This window comes from Suncus etruscus, chromosome 10 (genome assembly GCF_024139225.1).
Source record: "Suncus etruscus isolate mSunEtr1 chromosome 10, mSunEtr1.pri.cur, whole genome shotgun sequence".
NCBI classification, from domain to species: domain Eukaryota; kingdom Metazoa; phylum Chordata; class Mammalia; order Eulipotyphla; family Soricidae; genus Suncus; species Suncus etruscus.
Window position 1 is genome coordinate 74,598,976 of NC_064857.1, and position 25,988 is coordinate 74,624,963.

At 36.0% G+C, this 25,988-nt stretch overlaps 1 protein-coding gene across 1 annotated transcript in view; it reads left to right on the forward strand.

Moving 5' to 3' along the window:
* The window catches only part of TCF4 (transcription factor 4), a 379,623-nt gene that overhangs the window by 319,220 nt on the left and 34,415 nt on the right, over positions 1 to 25,988 (forward strand). The window contains exons 9-15 of the mRNA XM_049782162.1: positions 2,064 to 2,169; positions 5,745 to 5,878; positions 12,474 to 12,597; positions 14,212 to 14,220; positions 22,220 to 22,287; positions 23,124 to 23,202; positions 25,686 to 25,762. Of these exons, the coding sequence (XP_049638119.1) occupies positions 2,064 to 2,169; positions 5,745 to 5,878; positions 12,474 to 12,597; positions 14,212 to 14,220; positions 22,220 to 22,287; positions 23,124 to 23,202; positions 25,686 to 25,762 (597 nt within the window). The remainder of the gene's footprint in view (positions 1 to 2,063; positions 2,170 to 5,744; positions 5,879 to 12,473; positions 12,598 to 14,211; positions 14,221 to 22,219; positions 22,288 to 23,123; positions 23,203 to 25,685; positions 25,763 to 25,988) is intronic.

Here is a 25,988-nt window from a genome sequence, read left to right on the forward strand (position 1 = left end):
TTAGGAAAAATATTAACCTTGCCTAAGAGCTATCAAATTGGTGTTGACCATTATAAATACATATTTAGCTATAATGAATAGAATATCTAATTAAAATTAAACTCTTATGATATAAGAATGTATTTGAAAATTATGAGATGTCTTAATGTGGGATATATTGCTTTTATTTTTTATATTGCTTTTATTTTAAGATGAAATTTGTTGATTTCTAAAATTTGAGAACAATGCACGGTATACTTAGCTTATTTTAATACTTACTGGCCTAACAATTGTTGATGATATTGCTGTAGATCTATTGTTACATTATGTCATTCTGCTATTAGAATGAACTGATCTAATTTTCAGCTTGACCTTTTTGTAGAAGGTTGTGGTTTCTTCAATCTTTTTGCTTAATCGGTAGCAACACTCAAAATATATTAGGTGTTCATTGTAAAGTTTGTATGGAAATACTTTTGGTTTTCTAGTAGAACTTAAAGTTTTAACGTTGGGAGGAGTGGGGGAATTCGTGTCTTAAGTTTGACATCTCTGAAAGATACTTGATAATATTTTCTCCTTAACTCTGAGTACTATGAAAGAAACAACTGCTTGTTTATACATTTACAATATGAAGAAAACTCAAAAATAGAATGAAATGTAAGAGTTCCGCAATAACCTGCTATGACTTCGGAGAAACACTTGTTTTCTAAAGTGTGAGTGGGATTCTCTGGTTTGTTTGTGTCTTGTTTTATCTCCAGGAACTCCCCATTTTCAAGGACAGCAGGGGGCATATGTAGCATTTATTTGATGGATGTATGGGTATGCATATTTTTCCACATCTGTCTCAGTGGACCTGTCCTTTGTGAAATCCTAAACCTCGTATTAATGCTTAGTTTGTGATTCCTGCTGTTCTGAGAGCAATTATATAAATTTTTTTAGGGACTTGATTTCAGTGTGCACTGTAGAAGAAATGGGAGTTGCTGGGGATGGGGGGGAATCCAGCAGTTGCCTTTTTATTGGTGAATTTCTCGTTCTTTTATGGTGACCTGTGAATCTCAGTGTAGGCTCACTGCCAATTCTGTGAGCGGCTGCCTGCTTCAAAATGGAGGCAAGAAGGTATCCATTTTCATCAAGAGGAGGACAGTGCTGCAGTCTCTCCAGCCATCTGGAGAGAGCAACTTTGGGAGTAAAAGAAAATGGGAATTCAAAAAAATTATATTTAGCAGAAGAGGCAAGGGGGAAACCAATTAAAGTTAAACTATACCTTATGAATTTATGCTTTTTAAGTATGCTGTCTTCTTCAAAGGAAGCACAAACAAGAAAATGCACATGCTATTTTTATAAAGAACTGGTTTCCCAAGTCTCGTGAGTATTAGTAAACGAATGTAAAAAAAAATTAGGATCTTGGCACACTTCTTAAGTTTATTACACATACAAATATAATAAGAAGTAGAAAGGAAGCCCCGCTCTTCCTTTGTACACACTGATTGTTGGTGGTCTATGTAGATTTGAGCTTTTAATGGGCTTTTTCATGCATCTCTGCAAAAAGCTGACACTATGGGAATTTAATCTTCCAAGATATACTTATCACTTTATGTGGTCTGGATGGTATGTTCTTGTTTTCTCTCCCTCTTCCTTTCCGTAAGTATGTGTGTGTCTGTGTGTGTGTCATTTTCTCTCATTAGAATTTTAATTGAAAGGTACAATACTAGGGGAGACTTGATGATTTCTTTCTGTTTTTATCTTGCACATGCTCATAAGTCTTTTATAGTTTGTTTTGTTTGGTTTTCCAACAGATGCTAAGAGTCTGAGGACAAGTCTATTAGTAGTACAGAATATTTACAACTAGACATAGTTTGTAATAGCCATGTCTATACCTAGAAATGATAAGACCTGGTTTTCTATTCACACATAAACTAAACTGAGCAATTCTTGTTTGTTTGCTTTTCTTCTTTTTGTTTGCTAAATGGGTCTCTGTTTCTGTGGTGGAAATTTATCATTTTGTGCCCACTTATAAAGCAATAGACCTTGAGATGCTTTTGTCAGTGTAGCAAGCCAAGCAAAAGTGAAATTTGCTCTTTCTTCAGGTTTATGCTCCATCAGCAAGCACTGCCGACTACAATAGGGACTCGCCAGGCTACCCTTCCTCGAAACCAGCAGCCAGCACTTTCCCTAGCTCCTTCTTCATGCAAGGTAAGATGCTACTTCTTGGCGCCCCACAGCAGGCAAGGTGCTTGCTTTGCACACAACTGACTTGGGTTCATTCCACAAATGGTACCCAAATGGTACCCAGATCCTGTCAGGAGTAATCCCTGAGGTCAGAGCTAGTAGTAAACCCTGACTATAGCCAGGTGTGACCCCAAAACAACCCCCCCCCAAAAAAAGATGATGATGCTTCTAGGAAGCAAATCCACAAGGTATTTTTTTCTGGATTTGTTCATAGTATATCAGAGGGGAGCAAAATGCTATATACTCAAGAAATGAGACAAGGGAGTAGTATGGGATTTTAGTTGTATTCTTCTTAGGAATTGAATTCATTGAAAGTAATTAATTAAAGCTTTATCCACTTAAGAACTTTGTAGAAATGTAAAGCCCCTTGAGTTCAGGTTAGATTTTTCTGCTTTGCTAAGAAAGCTTCCTGGTGGCTAGTCTCCCATAATGGATTCCTTCCGTTTCTTTACTATCCCCAGGAAGAGTGCATACATAGATGCATGCATGGATGGATTTTTATGCGTACGTAGCCGTTTTTGCATTCACTATGTATTTTTTAGTAGCCTGAATTTAGTCAGCTGGAGATAAATTGTCCTTTGTAATAACTCTAAATTTTCAGCCACTTACTACTTTACAGTTATGGGCAAAAGTTCCCTTAAAATGTAACCTGTCTGAAAACTGGAATTTTATTTCATTCACAAGAGCCCTACCCCAAAATGCTAACTGATTAAGGGTATAGAATCCAGACTTTTCCCCCAGACAAATGTAGAAGTTTATTGATTCTTTTATTAGTCCAGTGTATTTAGTTCTTTACACTTCGTTCTGTGTCCCTAATTCGATAGTATCGCCACTGAGCACACATTCACTTTCTGCACTTGACAGTGTATCTTGAAACACAGTAGAGATGACTGAAATTACAGCACCTGCTTATAAGAAATAGATTATCCATAGGACGCAGCTAGGTTCTAACCCTGATATGCTAATAATACTCCATTTTCAGAAGGCAATGATCTGGTTTCCATGTGAATACTCTGAAATTTAGATATAGAATTTGTCAGAAATTATACAGCTTTTCAGCTCTTTGCCTGGGTGTAAGACCTTATGTCAGTGTGCCTTGGCAATGTGCCATGGGATTTCCTTCTTCATGCTGTTCTAGCAAGGAGGGCCTTGTCTCAAGAAAGGGTATGAGTAGGGCAGCACAGCGAGTCCTAGGGAAGCTAGGAAGACTTAGCTAAGACTAAGCTTGCTTAGCTTTTGATGGATATACTGAACATCATTTTGATTATAAGGGATTTCTTTCCTTTTGCTTCAGCATGTTAGCTGTTGTTGTTTGTTAGTTCACACGAGAAATTTTAGGAGATCTATAAAATAGAATTAAATGAATCCCTCGGGACTAGAGTGAATTTGCTTCACAGCTTAAAGTTGATGTTCACAGACATCCTTTATCAGTGTGACCTGTCCTAGGTGTAGGTATAACTGTAAGAAACACAGCTGCCTATGACACTTTGGTAGTGTCTGGTCCTATAACAAAGGACTGTTCACCTTTAATTACAAACAACAGCTATTTGGCCATCAACTCCCCTCCTTTGAGGGAAATTTTGCTGCATGGGCTTGTCGAGATCACCAGCTCAAAGGTTCACTATCAGAGCAGAGATGCATTATTAAAAAAATGGCAGGAGGATCATTCTCTCTCCTTTGATGAAGGTAGCTGCTTACATTGGGCACACTGCAAGGGAAGAGAAGTAGATTAAATAAATTCATCTCCATAGCACACCATACATAATATGAGGAACATACTTTCTTTTCTGTTTTTGAATACCCCACAGCAAAAAAAATTTTGGTTGACATTTATGATGAGCACAATTAATTTGCACACATCTAATTCTATTCTTTCAAAACAACATTATGCTAAGATCATGAGTTGTGATAAATATTAATTTATTGTGAAAAGCATAATTTATGTAAAATATGTATTTTTAAGTGCATTAAGTGAAGTGTTCTGATTTAAAAGATCTTAAATATATTTCCACATAGTGGATCATGTTGTCAGTGTTTCAAGAGGCTCTTACTTGATATGTATTCTGTATTTGTTATATATACCATCTATTTGAAATGCTCATAGTCTTGAACTACATATTTGAATTGAAGGTGGCATCTAAACTTCTACAATTATAGTGCTTTAACTGAAGCACATGAATAACTTTCTCAAAGTTGTGTTTTCACATCAAGGTTCTGTTTGACATTGACTTCCATACTAAGAGGTATATAGTGCCCTGGTGAGTCACTTCTTAAAGAAATAAGCAATTTTGTCAGAACATATTTTAAACACATTACTGTATGACCTTTTATTTTTAACTTTAATTTGCATCTTTTAGTTAAAACTCAAATTGTCACAGCAGAGTTCTGAAGAAATCTATAGATTAGTCTTCCTTGTCCTGAAACTTTTCCAAGTTTTTTAATTCTAATCTATTTTTTAACTCAGTGGGGAAAAAGATTGTGAATTTAGCTTGCCTATTGCTCATCTTTCCAAACAAGACCTTAATTGAGTATACTATGTGGTGAAAATTGTCTTTCTTTAAGGAATCAGTTTGTACTATGCAGTTGATATTTAGCTTATATGCCTAAAACCCGATATGACTGATAATAGATTTTGTTAATTTATTAAAAGCAAAACAGAGAATGAATTTAATATTGACATTTGATTTATCCTCCTGCTCTTTTCTTCATTTAGGAAAACCAAATCAAACAATTTCATCTCTAATAGTAGTAGCTTCTAATCAGTTTTCCTCAAGAATGAAAAATATATAATAATTGGCTTATAAAAAGATAATTTATATAATTGTAAAATTATTTTAAATACTCTTTTAATTTATAAGTAGCTCTATATAACCCAGAGTCTCTCAGAATTTTATGTAGCCTAGTTTCTACTTTAAGATATATGTGTATTATTTGGATTTCTATGGAAGGCTTAAGATACCTATATTAGCTTATACCAAAAAAATTTAAAAAGAGAACACGATTTCTCTGTCCTATAAGTCATACTGTAATTCTAACTTTACTTCTATATACTATATATTAAAATGAATAATATTTTAAATCTGAGAAATTTTTCATCACTATTACTTGATATCTTTTAACACTTGTAAACTTACTGACTCTAATGTCCCAAGTAATTTATTATCATGCCCTAATTTAACAACAATCTAACTCTTGGCTATTTTCATAGAAAAAGAGGTCAGAGGGCTTCTAAGAAATATTTCTTGTAGTATTATTTACCTTACTGACTTAATATAATTCAGTATAGAAATACATTCCATTCTTTGATTATTGCAGTTTTGCTAAAAAACATTTAAGCTATGTTAAATATATTTGTTCAGTAATGTAGAGCAACTTAGGGAGAAAGTAATGGTGACTGTCTTCTGATGTAATCAGATAGCCAACACAAAGATGAATACAGAACAGGCAGTCATTTCAAGTAAATGAAAAAACAGCCCTATTCTATAAGACAAGACTGAATGCCTCTGGAAACAAGTCACGGTTTTCTTTGTCCTTTCCAGATGGCCATCACAGCAGTGACCCTTGGAGCTCCTCCAGTGGGATGAATCAGCCTGGCTATGGAGGAATGTTGGGCAATTCTTCTCATATTCCACAGTCTAGCAGCTACTGTAGCCTGCATCCACATGAACGTTTGGTAAGACAGATTTACTCAGTGATGAGAACAGCACAGCTACTTTGTTTAATGACATCTTATGTCTTCCCATGAATGTGCACAAGAACTCTAAAATTCATGTCATTGGTACTACATATTTTGCTTGTAATGATCTTGTTTTTGTCATCAAAAGCATAACTCAACCAGATAGCCTTCCAGTTTCTCTTCATTACAGTTTGTCTGTTTATAGTGGTTTCTTCTTTGCTTTCTTGAACACAGTGTCAACATCCTGAGGTATAAAAAATGCACACAATAGTTGACTTGGTAAATTTCAAGAATGGTGAATCTTCATGCTTTTTTTTTCTGTCTGTAGTTTTGAGATTATACTTCAGGGAAAACAGAGTGATCATTGGTAGATTTTCAAAGTAGGTAATAAGCATCATCTTGGGTGTTTCCATTTCTGTAATAGCTGATTGGCTTCTGTGGCTGGTAACGGCTTCAGCCTGTGTGCTGCACCCGAAGGAAGGAAATTGATATTTTCTTTTTTTTTTTTTGAAATTGATATTTTCTATGCACTCCCATTAGTAACAGCAACCAGGGGGTTCTATACAAATCAGATTGTCTATTTTCAGTGTTAGAGCTTTCATTTCACATGCCCTAATATCCTACTAATACTTTGTTTTGCTTTACTCTGGTTGAAAATTGCCTGGCTTGGGAATGTTAGCTTTCTTTGGTTATTAAAATCTCTACTCTGCCCATTTCCTGCACTCATCCATCAAAGTAAGTCTCTATCCTAAAGGAAGAAACTCATTTGACATTTTTCTAGCCTCAAAAGCAAACAGCCCAGAATACACGTTGGTATTTAAGTCTAACATTAGGAGGAGGAAAAAAATGAATTCTTCTATACCTTAAGTTAGGTTTGTGATGCAGAAAAGTTGGTAGTTGCATTCATCATGCAGTTTAATACAGCTTAATATATATGAACTCCTAAATCTACAAATGCAAATGGTCTGATAAAACTAGGCATCCTTAATAATATCACAATTCTTTATCTTACAGTTTGCCTTTTTACTTCTGATACCCAAATTTGTCTTTTTTTTCTTTCTGTCTGATATGAAAATAGTACTCTGGATTTCTGTGGTTGGTCTTCTCTTTTGCTCATCCACTAAACCAGTAGAAAAGGTGGCTTAGACCTTTTCCTGAGAATTGAAAACATTCTGAAGTTAAAGTTTCTGTTAGCCTTGAAAATATATGGTTATTTAGTTCTAAAGATAAAGACTCTCTGTACTTAACCTGAGAGATAAATAGTTGAGACAGAAAGGGCTTTTTATATCACTTTTTAAAATATTATTTAAATGAGTAAATCACAAACTCAAATTTAGCACATTTCAATATAAAGCAAAAGGTTTAAAATTTTCTCTTCTCCCACCTCATCTTGCTTGGACATGTCAGAATTAATACTTAGAAATTGTCTTATTATACTAGAATTTCTTTGAACACATTTGCTCTTTGAGCAATTGAAGTTTTGATTAAAAAATAAAAAATTTTGACACTGTAAATGTAGATGGGAATTTGAGTGGGTTTTTGATGGGAGGGGTGAGGTTGTTGAAATACTTGTTCTTAGAGGTTACTCCTGACTCTGCTCAGGGATCTGCTCAGGGATCATTTCTGGCAGGGCCAAAGGAGTGGCAAGGATCAAACCCAGGTTGGCCACATGCAAGGCAAGCTAACTCCACTATACTGTTTCTCCAGTCCCTGTAATTGGAGTGCTTTTTAAATACTGTCCCTTTGGCTTTTTTTTTTTTTTCCCCTTTTTTTCCTCTTACTATAATGCTGTGAAACTTTGATTTAGACAGTTTGGTTATATTCAAATCAAGTTTACCAAGGTGGAATTTTTAAAATTTTCTCAACTACACAAAAAGTGTAATTATTTTAAAGGAAGCCATTTTGCACTTCTTTCCAAAATGTTTTGCTGAACCAAAATAATCCTGGAAAATGAATTTTTTTTTCCGGTTTTGGGGCCACACCCAGCGGTGCTCAGGGGTTACTCCTGGCTGTCTGCTCAGAAATAGCTCCTGGCAGGCACGGGAGACCATATGGGACACCGGGATTCTAACCAACCACCTTTGGTCCTGGATCGGCTGCTTGCAAGGCAAACGCCGCTGTGCTATCTCTCTGGGCCCGAAAATGACTATTTTTAAAAAAAATAACCCAATAAGATACATCAGATGCTCCTCTGAAAGGTCATGCATGAATCACAAAACATGGGGGTTTTGTGCTTAATGTATTCCACCATAGTAACTCTTGAGATTAAGATTTTTGCTTTTAGAAGGAATAAACTAATTAGATTGCTGCTAATATACCTTACTAAATTTTCATATAAGGGGCTCATTTTATTTTATGATAATTCTAATTTAATCATTTAGTCATTAAAAAAACCTATGACTTTTATAAATCTAATTCTCATTAGGTATTCTTTGGCAGGCAAATAGTGTCCTTTCACTTCAAAATCTGTGATAGTTCTTTGCCATTTTAGTCCAAAGATTATCAGCTGAACCATAATGCTACCCTGATTGTTTGAGAAAAAGATAAGGGCTTTTCCTTGATTACTTGGGTATAAACGTCTACGAGCTTGGAAACATTATTGCCTTCATCACTTATGACATGGTCTAATTGTATATGTAATTAATTATCAAGCTTATTCCACACGTAGAGTAAGCTTTCTTAGAGTAGCAACTGTCAAGTCACCAGTTTTGTTAAATCTTTACCCTTTGTAGTTTCAGCCTTCTTTTTTGTTTGTTTGTTTTTTTGTTTGTTTGTTTGTTTGTTTTTGGGTCACACCCAGCAGCAGTGCTCAGGAGTTACTTCTGGCTCTATGCTCAGAAACCTCTCCTGGAAGGCTCAGAGGACCATTTGTGATGCCGGGATTCAAACCACCGTCCTTCTGCATGCAAGGCAAATGCCTTACCTCCATGCTATCTCTCCAGCCCCAGTTTCAGCCTTCTTAACTCAATTTCACAACTACTCACTGCTATGTCCTAGGCAAACAGACAGAATCAGTCAGAAAACTGGAGCTTAATAGCAACTCAGGAATAGATGATCATGTAAGATTAAAGTTTGACAGAGTTCTTTGAAAACAAGAGACTGGAATCAAAGTACTTTCTATAGTACATCTAAGAATGGTCATGTATTACTAAGTGTAATGATTCTGTGAGTCTGAAATTTTGATATAAAGGAAATTATGTTGTCCTTTATTTGTAGTGCATTTGGTAACAAAAAGACTTCTTTTAGATTTCACAACTTGGAATGGTAGTTAGGTGCTTCTGGAATCTAAAATATGGAGGTGGTGTGTGCTGACAATAAATTCATAAAAGGATAATAATGGTACATACTGAAATCCCCTCCTCATCTGCAAATAAAGATCAGTGGCTGACATATAAAGAACTGTAGTGTCAAATGTGAAATGTGACCTTAACCATTGTGCTACCGTAATTTTTGATAGTTTATCAAGCCATAGTTGAAAAAGAAACATATAAATAATTGTAATCTTAACAGTTGACAACAGAGACACTAATTGGGCATTATGAGCAACAGTCAACAACCAGTAGCTCCTGCCTGTGTTTTATTACAAACAGGACAGACATTAAGTTTTCATGACACTTCAGCTTATTAAAATAAGATCTTGTAAATATCACTAATGTCCTTCAGTTTCTAATTTCCCACAAATCTTTAAAAAAAAAATACTGATTTACACGCATTGTTTTGGTTACCCTCATTTAAACGTATAGGAAATTTTTTTATTCCCAAAATTCAGTCTTAGCCCTTTGTCAAATCCCAAAGTGCTATTCTTTTAACAGTATTAGAAAGGATCAAAAAAGTGCCACTAATGTGATAAACTTTTCCACATCTAATTTCTGTTTATTATAGTTAGATGTGCTTCATAATATTTTTCCTTTTATTTGATTTTTGTTGGTTTGATCAATAAAATTTCTTCTTCAGAAACTAGCCATGGATAAAACTATGTCAAAATTAAGTACAATTATTTATTTTTCTTTATTTCTGTTTTTCTCTACCTTATTAAATAGAATCTTTAGGGCTGGAGAGATAGTACAGAGGTTAAAGTACTTGCCTTGTATGCAACAAACCCTTATATGTGATCAATTCTTTACTCCACTTATGGTCATGAGTGCACTGCCAGGACTGATCCCTAAGCCCAGATCTAGGAGTAAGCCCAGAACACCACCAGGTATGACCCCCCAAAAAATAAAAAAATTAAATAAGTAAATGAAGGCAGGAAGGCCTTTAAATTTCAAAACTATTCTGAATTTGACTCCAGGTTTTGTGGGTTATTTTATTAAAAAAAAAATTGGGGGATTGGATACACCTGACTGTGCTTGTGGCTTGTTGCTCTCAGAGAAAACTCCTCAGAGAGCTCAGTGGACCATTTGGGGTAACAATGATTGAACCCAGTTCAGTCACATACAAGGCAAGTACTTTACCAACTGCACTATTCCTCCACTCCCTATCCAGGCTTTTAGTGAACCTCTACAGATGATCCACTTGTTCTTTGGAGAAAATGAGAACACAGAATATTCTATAGTTGACAAGTAGGCTTAAGAATTTTTGAATAGGGGCCACCCCTAGTGGTGCTTTGAAGTGGAACATGGGGAGTTCAGAACCCATATTCAGCAGTGCAATTCTGATGACCAAGTGATTGGACCTAGCAGTGCTCAAGAACCACCAGGTCCACATAAGGGGTTCATGAGGGCCACTACAGCACACCCCATAGGTCTGTGTTCTACCACAGTTATTTATTTTGCTTTTGTTGAGCAAAAAAAATAATTTTTTCTTTAGTTTTAAAGGCATTTTTGAGAACTTGGAATGATTTACAAGCTTCAGTTAAGCCCAAACTGACCTGTCAGTTGAATTAGTTGCAATGTGCCCAGGTAATATTTTGAAAAGTATGCACCAAGTTGTTGATAGATCAAGTTCTGAAATGTTGATTTCTAAACTGTCTAGGTGTTCTTCAAGGATCTAGGATTTCAGCACATTGTTAATTAATATTAACTGATGGTGCTGAGAAAGTGGCTCATTGGTGAAGGGCATGCTTTGAATAGCAGAGTCCTGGGTTCAATCTCTGATACAACATAGAAAAAAATTAGCTCATAGCACTGTGTTATTGAGTATATTGGATAATTATGTAACCAGCCCTGGAAACGTTCTTTTCTTTCCTCCTTTAAGATATAAATACACTTGAAAGAGAAAGCAATAAAAAGTCAGTAATTGTTCTTTGAGAGAACAATTGGAAAAGTTGGAAGTTTTAAGGAATACTCATGAGGGAAAATCCAGGATTGGTCTTGAAAAATAAGCTTTTATTCTTTAAGAATAATTGTCTAGGCCCGGAGAGATAGCACAGCGGCGTTTGCCTTGCAAACAGCCGATCCAGGACCAAAGGTGGTTGGTTCAAATCCCGGTGTCCCATATGGTCCCCCATGCCTGCTAGGAGCTATTTCTGAGTAGACAGCCAGGAGTAACCTCTGAGCACCACCGGGTGTGGCCCAAAAACCAAAAAAAAAAAAAAAAAAAGAATAATTGTCTGAGTTTTACATATCTCTGACTTTTAACAGCATATTCAATCTTTAACTTTAAAACAATCTCTAAAACATCATAGTTGTACTTACAGCCCATCAATGCATGACATATAAATCAAAAGTATACTATTTTACATAAATAATCACTCAGGTGTCATAAAAATAACTTTCTTCTACTTTCTACCTTGAAAAGAAAAATAGCTTTGCTGTGTTTTTTTTTAAATAAATAACCATACTCCTGTTAGTTATCTACTTACTCCCAAGCAAATGAGTGATTAGCCTTACAGACACTGTGGTATACCAAGAAAAGCGACTTATTTGGATAACTAGTAGAGTAACTGAGAGCCAGGCACTAAAACAAATAATGATATAGATATGATGTTCTTTCAGAGCTAAATGAAAGATGAATAGTGCGGAATATAAGTAAAGAAAGGATCCAAGTCAAATAAATTATTCTCCATTCATATGTTCCCATTAAATTCAACAGAGTCCTTGATTTAAGGCATTACATATTGATTATTAAAAAGATAGTATCAGTGATTTGTGAAATTTTTCTACTCTTGTTTCATTAGAGTGCAGGGAGATGATTCATTTTTCAGAAAGATTTAAGATAGGTGATTAATTATTTGGTAGTTAGTGTCCAGAAAGCCAAGATGTATAGAATATAAACCGTATGGGTCATGATGTTGATCATGATGTTGATTATGCCCTGGAGTATTTTTTTTACTTGATCATTAGGACATGCCAAAACCAACCCAATACAAAACAGCAGTGGACTCTAATGTTATCCAAACCTTGGTGATACTTTCAAGTATTATTTTTTCAATTGAGATATTATTTTATTTTCAGTAGCCTCCTAGATTTGATGCATAGCTAAACCAACTGTGTCTTTGTACCTCAGCATCCGAAAAATGAAAGTTGTCAGCTTGAAGCACAATATATGTTTCGACTGTTTCCAATGGGGAATTGTGTAAGAAATGTTGGAAGACTGACCCATTAACTATTTATAGTTGAATGTGGCTTCTTTTTCCTGCTTCTTGTTGCAGAGCTATCCATCACACTCCTCAGCAGACATCAATTCCAGTCTTCCTCCGATGTCTACTTTCCCCCGTAGTGGTACAAACCATTACAGTACCTCTTCCTGTACGCCTCCTGCCAATGGGACAGACAGTATAATTGGGTGAGTCACAAAAATGTCAATTCTGAGGCTGGCTACCTAATGTCTAGATTTAATAGTAACGATCTCTTTTTTTTTACCTTGTATTTCAGGAGCAATCAGGGAATGAATATTTGTCATATATCAGGGTAGACAAACTAATGAAGCAAAGATAGTCGTTGGTTTGACCCATTTGACAAAAATGTCATAAGAAACTCAAATCTGGCTACTGTGTCCATTGTGAATCAATGTACTGAACCAGGATTTAAACAGACCAAAGCTTTCTTCTCACATTTTCAAATAGTGATAAACAGTGTGAACTTGTATGAAACAAACCACTGAAGACGAATGAGATGGGGGGGGGGGGGTAACGATTTCTTTATGGTAGAGATTAACCACTTACCAAATTCTAATCATCAAGCTAACCACTCAACTATCACACCACTGTACTCCAGAGACTAGGTCCTGTGAAATTTCCAAGTGACTACACGCTAAACCACAGTCACCTTTGGAGACTGCCTGGTTGTGGAGTCCTCCAGAGGGGTAAAAAGCATTTGCTCTCTTATGGGAGATGAGATTTCTGGGCATCAGTGAACCAGAAATTGTATGCTGCTTTTTTTCTCAAGCAAAGTTATTGAGTTTATATGTTACTTCCGAATTCACTGAGACATCATCCTTTCATTTTTTTATACTGTCTATTGTGGCCCTTTTACATGATCCATTTTTACTCCAAGTACTCTCTCCCTTTGAGTGGTGAGAAGGTTCATTTGCCCAGGAGGGGAGCCCTGAATGAAGGAAAGGTAGCTATCAGCTCTTCAGAATCTACCTTAGTCATTCAGATGATGCTCAAGGATGTTAGTACAATTTTAATATTTTACTGGTCACCCTCTACTCTGATTCTTATCAAACCTATACCTTGCTTGACCTGAAGATCATTTCCAGTGGTTCTCCAATGAAAACATTCATTTGTGTTACAGAGAAGAAAATGCTTGACAGGATGGCAATTCTCTTATCTGTTAGCTGTGTATGTATGGGGTATGTGTGTGTGTGTGTGTGTGTGTGTGTGTGTGTGTGTGTGTGTTTGCTTTGCATAGTCTATAGAACTTTGGGAAGTGGTGTGAATCACTTATGTGGGAGAGTTTTTGATGAAAGAGAAGAGATGTGTTTTGAAAGATTGCAAATACAATTCTGCCTAAATAATACACTCCTTGCTTATTCAGTAATATATTTCACACTTGAGATGAGCCAACTAGCAGCCCTTCACTATCATGTCTCACTAAGAAGCAAATTTAGGAAAGAGTTTCCATTTTTGTAACTCTTCATAACAAGCTCTCCACAAATGTGTTTCATCAGTTTGACCTTGTAGGGCTACGGACAGAGGTCACATGGGGGAAGTTTTGTTAGCCATCGATGCAATTTTGGCAGATTTAAAAACAAGAAGAAAGAAAGAAGTGCAGAACTGAAAGAGTAAGAAAAGCATATTTTGCTTCAGTGCGGTTTAACAAATGGAAAACCCCTTTCTGCAGTCATGAGATCTAGTTATTAAGAAGGATGACCGGTCATTCATTCTCTTACAGGGCAGATTTCCTGTCTGCTTGTGGTTTGAGTAATTTTCTTTTTTTATGAAGGTATAAAAGGTAGGGTCAAAGCTTTAGTTAAGGAAACCATACTTAGACACTGTTTCAAAACAAGATTTCACTGATAGCTTTGCAAAACAGTCTTCCTGGGAAAGATACACTAGTACATGGGAAGAGACATTATGACTTGGCATAATTTTTCTCCATGAACTATGGTCAATATAGCCACTCGATGAGAATGAATATGCTTTGTTTAAAACAGGATAGTTCATACATGAACAATAATATTGAGTGTTTTTCAGTTAGTCTAGTTTTGGTGAAATAGTGACTTCTACACACTAAAGACTTCAAAAGCATACTACCAGTGGACTAATTTGTTTTAAACCTCAAGACCCTGGTTAATGTAAGAAGGAAGTAATTACACTTTTTATTTGTTTGGTTTTGGTTTTTTTGGGCACACCTGTTGGCACTCTGGTTACACTGGCTTCTCCTCTTAAAAATCACTCCTGGCAGGCTTGGGATTATATGGGATGACTGGGGATTGAACTCAGGTTGGCCGTGTGCAAGGCAAAAAACCCTACCCACTGTGCTCTCACTCTGGTTCCCAGGAAGTAATTCCACTTTTGAAAGGGGAGAAAATGAGATTATTGTTTTGAACCCCAGAAAAGTATGTTTTAGATACAAGTTTATTAGTCAATAGCATAATGATTGCACTTATCAAACCTACTAGTAAAATATAAGAAAGTTTTATCACCTTTTAGGGAAACTTAGACATGGTAGTTGAGCATTTTGAAGAAGCAGACCTTCATTAACTTGTATAAATACAGTCCTTCGTGAAGATTATTCTTTATTCTTTTTTTAATATAATTTTTATTTTAATCATAGTGGCTTACATATCATTGACAATAATATTTTAGGTACATATTAACATAAAATCAGGAATTCCATCACCGAATTGTCCTCCCTCCCATATCCTCTTCCCTCACCCGGGGCTGCTAGAATAAGTGGTCCCCATTTTACCCAGCTTACCACTTAGTGGTCTTACATCTGTTTGGTCTTGGTACCTCCCTTATTTCCCCCCTCTAATTGAGGAGAGGACTAGATAGTTCAAGTTATGTGGTTTTGTTTGAAGAAGGGAAAAGTAATAACCTGGGGAAAAAAGAAAAAAAATCAAATACTCTGGAAATGGGCAGAGTCCTTCTAGAGGCTTTTATCCTTGGTTTGAGAGACGAAGGGGAAAAAGAAGGTGAAACACCACAACAGTACATGAACTGTTAAATAAATATCAATGAGCATTCCAAAAAAAAAAAGGAAGGAAGGAAGGAAGGGAAGGAAAGGAAGGAAGGAGAGGAAGGAAGGAAGGAAGGAAGGAGGAAGGAAGGAAGGAAAGGAAGAAAGAAAGAAAGAAAGAAAGAAAGAAAGAAAGAAAGAAGAAAAGAAAGAAGAAAGAAAAAGAAGAAAGAGAAGAAAAGAAAGAAGAAAGAAAAAAGAAGAAAAAGAAAGAAAGAAAGAAGAAAAAGAAAGAAAGAAAGAAAAGAAAGAAAGAAAGAAAGAAAGAAAGAAAGAAAGAAAAAAGGGTAAGCACCATATAAAAGCCATGGTATTGAGATAAAAATGTGGCAGAGCACATAAGAAAGGAAAGAAAAGAAGAAAATAAATAAATAAATATAAATGGAGACATCCACTTGATGAAGAAATCAACAAAGAAATCAACAAAAATAGAAAAATAAATAATAATAATAATAATAATATAATTGTTTTGTACTTTTTGCCTTTTTTTTTTGTTGTTTTGTTTTTCTGGGGCCACCTTGGTGTGATGTTGAGGGTTACTCCTGGCTATGTGCTCAGAATCGCTCCTGGCTTGGGGACCATATGGGACACTGGGGATCAAACCCAGTTTGTCCTAGGCTAGCACTGGCAAGTTAGATGCCTTACTGCTCTGTGCCACTGCTCGGCCCCTATTCTTACACATTTCTATAGTTTTAAAGAATATGTCCTTCAAGTCTTGTTGGCTTCCAAGGAAAATTTAAGTATAGTAATAGCCTCAGTAATCCATGTTGTCGCAGTGGCTTGTGTTTTTTTGCACTTTAATTCTCTTAGACTTTGGTTTGCAAGAGTGTAGTATGAGGCAGGAATGGCTGCATGGATGTGTAACTAGAAGAGAAATTTTCTCTTCTGATGTTAGTGATACTTCCCTAACAAACAGTATGGATTAATAGGATACATTGTAGATTTTGAAAATATTTGGCATAAACTCACTCATTCTGAAATGCAGGAAATAAAGAAATATTACATTGCCTGTATCTCAAAGAAAAACAGAGCTAATTAAATAATTGGTAAATAGGGAACACATAGCCTGACACATTTGAGATTACACACATGATTCTGTAGAAAATGACTGTAAGCAATACTAATGCCGTAAGAATGGGCTTCAAGCACTAACACATGGACATCATATTTTTCAAGTTTTCTTGGTGAAAAGTTGCAAGACAGTGCAGTCTTTTCATAAACGGCATTGATGTCTTAGGAAGCTGCATTTTACTTCAGTAAAATTTATTTCATTTTACTTTAGTTGCTCAGTTTCAAGATATGATATATCTTCTTTGGTGTTAGCAATTGTCCTAAAGTAATCATAGAATAACAAATAAGCTCTAGGAATAACAATAAAACCTTCAGAATCTCCTTAAACCATCTTCCCTTGCCTGTAAATCATTCTGCTTTCCAAAGATGAGAGCTGCTCACTGAGGTTGGGGTTATTTTGATGGTTACCTTGTTTGAGTTGTTTTTTTTCTCTACTCACTAATGCTTGATATTATTATTATTATTTGGAAAATCCATAGGAAGAATAAACGTGCTCAAATTTTATTAGAGGAATATTTTCATTATATATTAATTCATTTACTTTTGAATGTTGAATAAACTGTCCTATATCATAAAGAACTTTTTGTCAAAGCCTTTCTGGCAAATTCTAGAAATTACAATTGATACTGAATTACAATGGATATTTCTAAATAAGTTCATAATATATGGAATTGTGAATATATCACAGAAGAACCAGCATTACTTCATTAATTTATATTAGTTTTGCTGGTATAGCAAACATTTAGAGAAAAGCTAAATCTGAGGCTTTAGGAGTCTTCAGAATGTTTCATCATTTATCCCTAGATTCAGCTGATATATACTGTTGGGTGAATCTCAGAAGCTGTGCAGAAAACAGTCTTTCGATATAAGCAGTTAGGACAGAAAAGAAAGTGAAGTACTGGATACCAAGATAGAAGTCTTTATAGAATAGTGACCGTATATATTTTATTATATATTTCTTGTCCTCCTAGTTGCAATCTACATTAACCTTTCCTGATCAGAAGGTTTGGAGGCCTGCTAGTCCTCCAGCTAGTCTTCCAGCTAGTCTTTGCATGATTCTCTAATTCCTCAGATGAATGGGAGTGCCTCTCTTCACCATTGGGAGTGACCTTTGTTACACTCTCACTGTGGTTTCGAGCTACAACCCTCCCTTCTCCACAGAGCAAATTGGCAAACAACTAACAAAATGGTTATAATAATATTATTGTTTTATTAGGCTTTATCCATCCTGCTTTCTAATTCATGGTATTTACCATGTTTTTAAACCTCAAACTAAACAGTGTTGAAGGAACAGGCTACGAGGATTGATTTAATGCAACATATGCTAAAGATTACCCCAGAATATCTATCTGGTTCCTGAATTAATCTGGTTTACAACTTTCACTTCTAATGACATGTTTGTACGACATGATGCATTTTAGTATGTGGCTTTTCTAGTAGAAACATTATGTCCATTTCCCCTTGAGGTCTTGGTTTCACAGTAATTTTATTATTAGAGTAGTCACATAATATTCACTTTGGCTTTTGCAAGAATCTTGAGCCTTTGAATGCTGTTGGGTGATGAACAGACACAGAGCATAACAGCAACATGAATTTTAACCAACAATTGTCATGGCATTTAGTTACAAGGACCACCAAAGAAGAACAATAGACGAATTTGATTTAAGTCTTCTCTTCTGGTCAGGGGGTCCAAATTCCCCCCCTGAATTCCGAGGAATCCCTCCTGCTGAAAATTAGTACATTGTAGCCTGTATGTGAGTTTTGAATTCTAAAATTGTGCATAGTGGTAGCAGTGCTAAAAATAGTATTTTTTTTTGTTTTGTAGAAAAGCTTGTGGCATTGCTAATCTGCTTCTAATAGTCTAATAACATAAGGGTCACTTGAATACAGTTCAGAAAAAGAGTTTTTAAAGCAATCATCATCTTTTGACCAAAGACAGTAGGAATTGCTCTTTTTTCTTTGTATATATTTATTGTTCCCAGTCTAAGGTTAGTATCCAACCTTAGGAGTAAGGCATTTTCCAAATTCTAACAAAGTTCAGGCACCCCTTCTCCTGATATTTAATTTAGTTGTGTTCTACACACACCATTCACCCAGAGCTGATATGGAGAGGTTGGAGTAGTCAGCAGGAGTCAGAGATAGCAAACTCTTCTTTCTGTTTCATCTTCTAACTGGTTGGTAGTAGCACCTGCGTTCATAGCCTCTGAACAAATTGCTGGGTGACTGGCAGTTCCAAGTCCGCCTACAACTTTACAGTTCCTCTTAGTAAATGTTTATTTTCTGTTTTATATTATCATTATAGTTCTAATAAGAACTATATTTACTTATTCTTGAATAGGTAAAACCTGACTAAGGCTAAAATATCTTAAGAAATAAGTCCAACTTGACCAAATACCAGATCTAGTTACCCTTTAGGTCTATTCTAATGGGGAATCAAGGTAATTCCTAGTAATTCGAGTTGACAAAACCCAGATTTCAGGAGGTCAATGAAATTCTTTTACAACAAAGTCCTAAAGAGGTGGTTTTGATGAGCACCAAATGTTTGACTTATCTTGACCTGTTTCTCAATAAAGGACACACCATTAAGAATTAAAAATATACTTCCTGACTATTTCTGTCCTCTGACATGCCAGTCACACAAATAAAAAGGTAAATCTTACTAAAAAAGGAAGGGCACACATTGCCTAACATGTTCAGAGTCTCTTGAAAATTTGTCTTCTGCGAGGTTTCCTGGAACAGAACAAAAGGCATTCCAAGTGAAAGGGCAAACTGGCCCTAATAAACTGCTTTGAAATTTAAACCCTTGGGTTTTAGCTCTCCAGCTGCTGCAAGGTAGAATGGCTTCATGTCAAAAAATAGTCTCTTCCTATCAGTGGCCTTTGTAGTTTTGAGAAACATTTTCACGACTCCATGAGATAAAGAAGTGAGCCTATTTTTTTTTGCTACTTCCTGTATCCTAATATTTTCTGCAACAAAAGGACCCTAATGGAATGTTAGAAAGGTATAGTTTATACAAAAGCCAGTAGAATGATCAAATCTTATCTCTAGTGTGTAGTTTTATGCTGAATATAAGTTTTTCTTTTAAGAAAACATTTCTAAAATATTTGTATGGGTTTTCAGTTCTGTTTGGTTACATGAAGTGTTCTTAAGTCTTTTTACCCTCATTTTCAAATTGTTCAAAGGAAAATGAACGATCTGAACAGATACTGTGATAGCAGATTTTTTATCTCTGATTTAAATAATATCTTGCCTTATTTTGGTTAGATATGTAATGTTCCAGTGTGCCTCTAAACTTCTATTCATAAAGATCTTTTTTTGGTAATCAAGCAGATAAATTCGAAGCGATAGCACAGTGCTAGGGCGTTTGCCTTGCATGCAGCTGACCCAGGATGGACCTAGCTTCTATTCCAGCATCCCACGTGGTCTCCCAAGCCAGGAGCTATTTCTGAGCGCATAGACAGGAGTAACCCCTGACTATCAGTGGGTGTCGCCCAATACCCCCATAAAAAAGTAGATAAATTATTTTATTGATAAACCTAAATTTAGGCAGATGTGCTATTTTTCTAGAAATTTAATTAACCCCAAAAACATGGCTAATAAATTTTGAAAATACATTAATGCTTTATTTTCAAATTGTTATTTAGTTTTCTCTTTGTATTTGTCTTTGGCTTTTTAAGAAACTTCTTAAGACAGAACTTTTCAATTTCAAACATATATATCTTCAGTATCTATTTTTAAGGGGCTAAGAATATAGCTCAGAATTAGAACTATACACACCATCATGTATATAGATACTGGGTTCAATTCCAGTACCACACACACTCAGAAACTATTTTTGTTTGTTTGGGCTAACCCTGGTTGTACTGAGGGTTATTACTCCGGAGTCTGCACTCAGGAATCAATCCTGGCAGTCTTCGGGATGATATGGGATGCCAGGAATTGAACCCAGATTGCCCACATGCAAGGCAAATGCCTTACCTTCTGTACTATTGCCTAGGCCCACAGAAAGCATTTATAATGTTCTTGAGATCTATGTGCATTCCCTCCCCTGGCTCAGTTGTATGGAGTCAGGCTCTCTGGAGACCTTCTGGCTACACAGGCAACATAAAGTCCATATGATGCCTAAGACAGAACTTAGGGATCTGCACATGCCGAAAGGCCCATAATCCCTTTGAATAGTTTCCCCAACCCATACCCTCATTCCTTAGAATTTGTTTATACAGATTCACTCATAAGAACTAAAACATATTAACATTATTAATGTGTAATATGAAATCAGAATAGGTTTGTCTTGCCAGGAAATGATTTTCTTCTTTTCAGTCATGTACCAGTTTCCTTTCTGTATAAGTTTTTAATAAAAAACAAAAAAGACAACTATGGTGGTAGGTTTGGGTAACCAAAGTCTAGGCGACATCAAAGATTACCTTAATTGACACAGCCAACATGTAAATACAAAATTTGCCCATGCTCAGCCTAGATTTAGACAATGAAAGTAAAAACTAGAGAAGCAAGGAATTGGAGCTCCTGAGGTCGAACTCCTGCTTACCTTAACTATCTGATGTGTGCCAGAAGAGATGCTCCCTGGGCCCTAGGAATGGGCTGAAGTTTTTTTCAATATGAGGGGGCAGGGCCATAACTCATTAGAGCTTTTAGTTCACATGTGTGAAGCCCTGGGTTTCCATCCCTGGCAACACAAAAAAGAAAAAGCCTGAGTATGTGCAGTGAATGAATCTTTTGATCTATGATTTCCTGTACTTCTCAAAACAGTGAAATATTCCCCCCTGGAATTTAATAATTTTATTGAGTATTGTGCCTATTTGCTAATAATAAGATCTCAAAATACTAAATGTTCTAGGCATTGTTTGAATACTGAAGACCACCAAAGAACACTAGCTATGTCATGTTATAAAGGCAGAATATCTTCAAAAGAGAATTTTTTTTTAAATAGAGCTGGTTTGAATTATGCACTAGAATATATATCATTTTATTAGTAGTCTTCTTTGATCATGTATTTTGTAACTAAAATTAATCAGTGTCTAAATTGATAGAGATAGCTTTATGAATATGTAGACTAATTTATCTCTGAAAAATTTAGACTCATATTAACTTCTAGTAGCAAAACAGTTTTTTTAATATGATCACAGGCTTAAATATGTAGGGATATGTGTTATTTGAAATATTGAAAATATATTATTTTCCAGGAAATTTATTAAAGTGGTTTTGATTTTTCATTCTGTCTCAGTGACTTTGAGACAAGCACCTCATCTTTACTTTTGTTCCTTTAACATTTGAAAACATGTAAATTATTTGTGAAGATATTTGATTTACTATTAAAAGTGCAAAGAAATGCCAAACTTTTGGACTGACTGTAAAGTATACAGACTTCTCGGCTATGAACTTAAAAGTGCCTGCTTGCTAACTCACTACCAGCCACTCAAAAGTGACCAAGAGAAGAGTAATAGCAACTGAAGTACTTTACCTTTAAACCGAGGTGTCAGGTTTTATATATTTTCTATTAAAAAAAAGTAACATGAATATATTTGACATCTACCTCAGCAAACAAATTATTGCTAATTAAAGATTAATGTGTTGTAATTAGCATTAAAATGCAATTAAATTGTGAGTAAATGGACCAGGAATAGAAAATTGTTAAATGTCTCACTGCCTGCTTTTTCACATTCTGCTTTTGTTCTTGCAGCAAATAGAGGAAGCGGGGCAGCAGGCAGCTCCCAGACTGGAGATGCTCTGGGGAAAGCACTTGCTTCGGTGAGGAAATATTGACTTTGGATTTCAGAGGAAACCATTATAGAGGGGTAAACTTTAATCAGAAGTGGACACATGGACTTTCAGAAAATAAATGGCGAATAACTGTGATTTTTGGAAATACTAACTTGCATGTACAGTGATCCTTGGGAAATTAGAGGCAAGAGCTTGAAGCCTTCCTTGTGTCTCTTCTTCGACCTTGTCACTAAATAATGGAGCTCATGGTGCTGGAGTGGGTTTATTCTCAAGATCTTTGTGTGTAGGGATTTTCTGTCTTGATTTCTTAATTCTCTCTGAAGTCAAGTGCTGCTTATCACCCAACTAGTCTTATTTTTCAAAAGGCGGTTCTAGAGCAGTGTGGGGGGAAGGCATTTGAAGAAAATGGGCAGGGAGCAAGAACTTAAGACCGTGATTTTTATATTTTATGATTAGAGTCAGAGTATTATTTAATCCAGTTCCATCTGGGAATAAAATGCCACAGCGAAGGAATTGGGCAGGAAACTGAAAACTTACACTGTCCCTGAATAAGGAGAGGGAAGTTTAGGATATCTATATGGGTTTTTCACAGCCACATAACCGGGAGCAGAGGACTCACGTTGTCAAGTCAGCTGGCCCCAGTCGATCCCTTTTCTACTCCCTCATAGGACCTCAATAATTCTTTTGAAAAATTTAAATAATGGTTAGGTCTTTTACTTTAGAATATCTGTGCTGTTGTCACTAAATGTATTTCGTAAAGTAACTTTTTAATGATGCCTATTGATACTTTGCTTGATAAATGGTTGATTGTTATGCCTAATGAATGAGGGTTTGTGTTTTTTTTTCCTCCTCGTTGTTTTAAGATCTATTCTCCGGATCACACTAACAACAGCTTTTCATCAAACCCTTCAACTCCTGTTGGCTCTCCTCCGTCTCTTTCAGGTATTGTACTTGGATTTCTATCTTCTAGTAATGTTTTATGTCCACTCCCCCTCAATCTCCAAATACAAGCTTATAGAACCAGTAGAGGGGCCAGGAGAACTGACAGTGACAGTACAGTCATCTAAAGGAAGAACTTTTCTTAAAGATACCATGTTGTTAGAATATGCAGATAGAAACTTCCCTCTTAAACTTAGCTCTCTCCGTAAAAAAAATTACTGAACAAAAGACTCTGCCCTCTCTACTGCTAGTCTCTAATTTGCTAATTTCTTACTATAGCGTAATATATTCTAAAATTAAGCATCAAAAAGTTACTCAGTTCATAAAAAGAAATACTTAAATGCACAGTGTAAGTTTGTGAAAGCTATAATTTTGAAAATAAATTGTGAGATAATTGTAGTTAAAAGGATATTTGCCTTAAAAATACAACAAATTGGGGCCGGGCGGTGGCGCTAAAGGTAAGGTGCGCCTGCCTTGCCTGCAGTAGCCTTGGACGGACCGCGGTTCGATCCCCCGGTGTCCCATATGGTCCCCCAAGCCAGGAGCAACTTCTGAGCGCATAGCCAGGAGTAACCCCTGAGCGTTACCGGGTGTGGCCCAAAAACCAAAAAAAAAAAAAAATACAACAAATTAGCATAAAATGATTTAATTCTAAATTATTTAATTATGTTGGTAATAATGTGCCTCACTTTTCAGGAGTCCCTTTGAGAGATTTAGTTCACTTCTACTAGAAATGCTTCCCAAAGGTTCCATTGGTACATCTCTACAGTTTGAACAGTACAGCTTCTAAACAAAACCTAACTTCTGCCCTGATTGAAACCCAACCTTAGTTTTGTCTTAAGCCCCTGGCGAAATTCTGGCCTTTCCAGCCCTACACTATTCACTGAATCGCATGAACAGCACTCACAGGGACTGTGCGAAACTGATTCCTGGTAGAAAATGGAAGGTTTCAGGCTACAGCTTAGTGGTATTAAATATCAGGTTTTTTCCCAAGACATTGAGACACAGTGGATATTCGTAGACTAGAGACAGACTAGAGAGAGAGCAGTCATTGGACCTCAAAAGTCCTAAAATTCTGAGAGACAAAGTTGAAATAGAAGGAAAAGATGACACAAAGCAATTGAGGTCACAGTGGTGAAATATTCCCCTAAACAGAAATGGGGGAAAAATCAAATGCACAATTGTCATACACTTCTAGTTTGGTAACTCATTGTTTGACTGCAGAATATGCTCAAATATCAGTGCTCATAGAGGAGGATTTACACAACATCTAGTACAATGAGGTGGGTGCTGAAGGAGTTCAAGCAGGGAGAACTCCCTTTGCACCCATTTCCAGCTTTATTATCATCTGTTTATAATTCAGAGACAAATATTATATGGTCTAATAGTTTAAGAATAATTATTATATGCTTTTATTCTATAGAAAGACAGCAGAGGCCCAGTTACTGATGTGTTACATTATTGAGGTTAGGACAGTGGTCATAGCAGATGAGTATCTGGTTTCCCCATTCTGCCAGTCTGAGATTTCTAATGGAAGTAGAAAGGAAGGAGGCACAAATTGTTCCACAAATGCTAGAAGTGCCCACAGCTGAGTAGAGTGCGCATGATGAAAGACAATACAGAAATCAGGCCTCATGTGGGCCTGTGTTATGGAGGGCCCTCTATACCTGAGAAGGAAAGGATTTGCTGAAGACATAGCTAGAGGCAGATTACTGCAGTCACACTGTCCAGATTTAGTCACAAAAAATAATAGGAAAAATATTTTATTTTTGTTTACTAGAGAAATCCATGCCATACACAGTTAGAAATGACAGAAGGTGATTTTTGAAGTGCTACTGTGTAAGGGCATGAGATCCCAGCAAGAACATAGAGGTTAAGTTTTCCTCTTGTATTCTCTACATGGTGTGTCTTATTTTAAATTTAAAAGCTGATTGTTATTTTGTAGGTTAGATATACAATATTTACTATAGCCATTATATTTTATAACCTTCTGGCTTAGTGGATTCTGAAAACTACTTAAAACTCAGAGTCTATCAAATACTTGATTTTAAGAAAAATCAGAAATCTGAAAAAAAAAATTCTAAGTTTACAGAGTCTATATATTTTTCACTTAAAAAGTTTTCCTTGCCCCAAATTCTTATATGGGAAGCTTACATATGCTACATGTAAATCGTCTTTATGTTTGTTTTTGTATTTTTGTGGGGGAGGCAGGCTACACCCAACAGTGCTCAGGGGTTACTCCTAGCTCTGAGTTCAGGAATCACTCCTGGGAGTCTTGGAACCATGTGGAAAGCTGGAGGTCGAAGTTAGGTCAGCTGTGTGCAAGGCAATTGCCCTACCAACTGTGCTATTGCTCAGACCTTCATGTAAATTGCCTTAATGAAAATAAGCACTGAGGTTTCTAACTGAGTTGTTTTCAATGTTGTTGAGCTTCTCTTTTTTTTTTAAGAGTCTATAGAACTCACTGTTTGCCATTTAATTATCAGCAGGCACAGCTGTCTGGTCTAGAAATGGAGGACAGGCCTCCTCATCTCCCAATTATGAAGGACCTTTACATTCTTTGGTAAGTCTCATCTTAACCATTGTCAGACCAGATTTCGCTCTTGTGTTTATTTCACTTTCCAAAATTGTTTTCAGCAATAGTAACATTCCCATTGACATTAGGCACAGTTTGGTTAGAGCCAGAGTTACTAGACTATGCTTGTTTCTGTTTCTAGATTGTAACACAGATACTACTATGGTATAAGCCGTGGGGCTTTAAATATCTAGGACAAGACAACGAGTTAGAA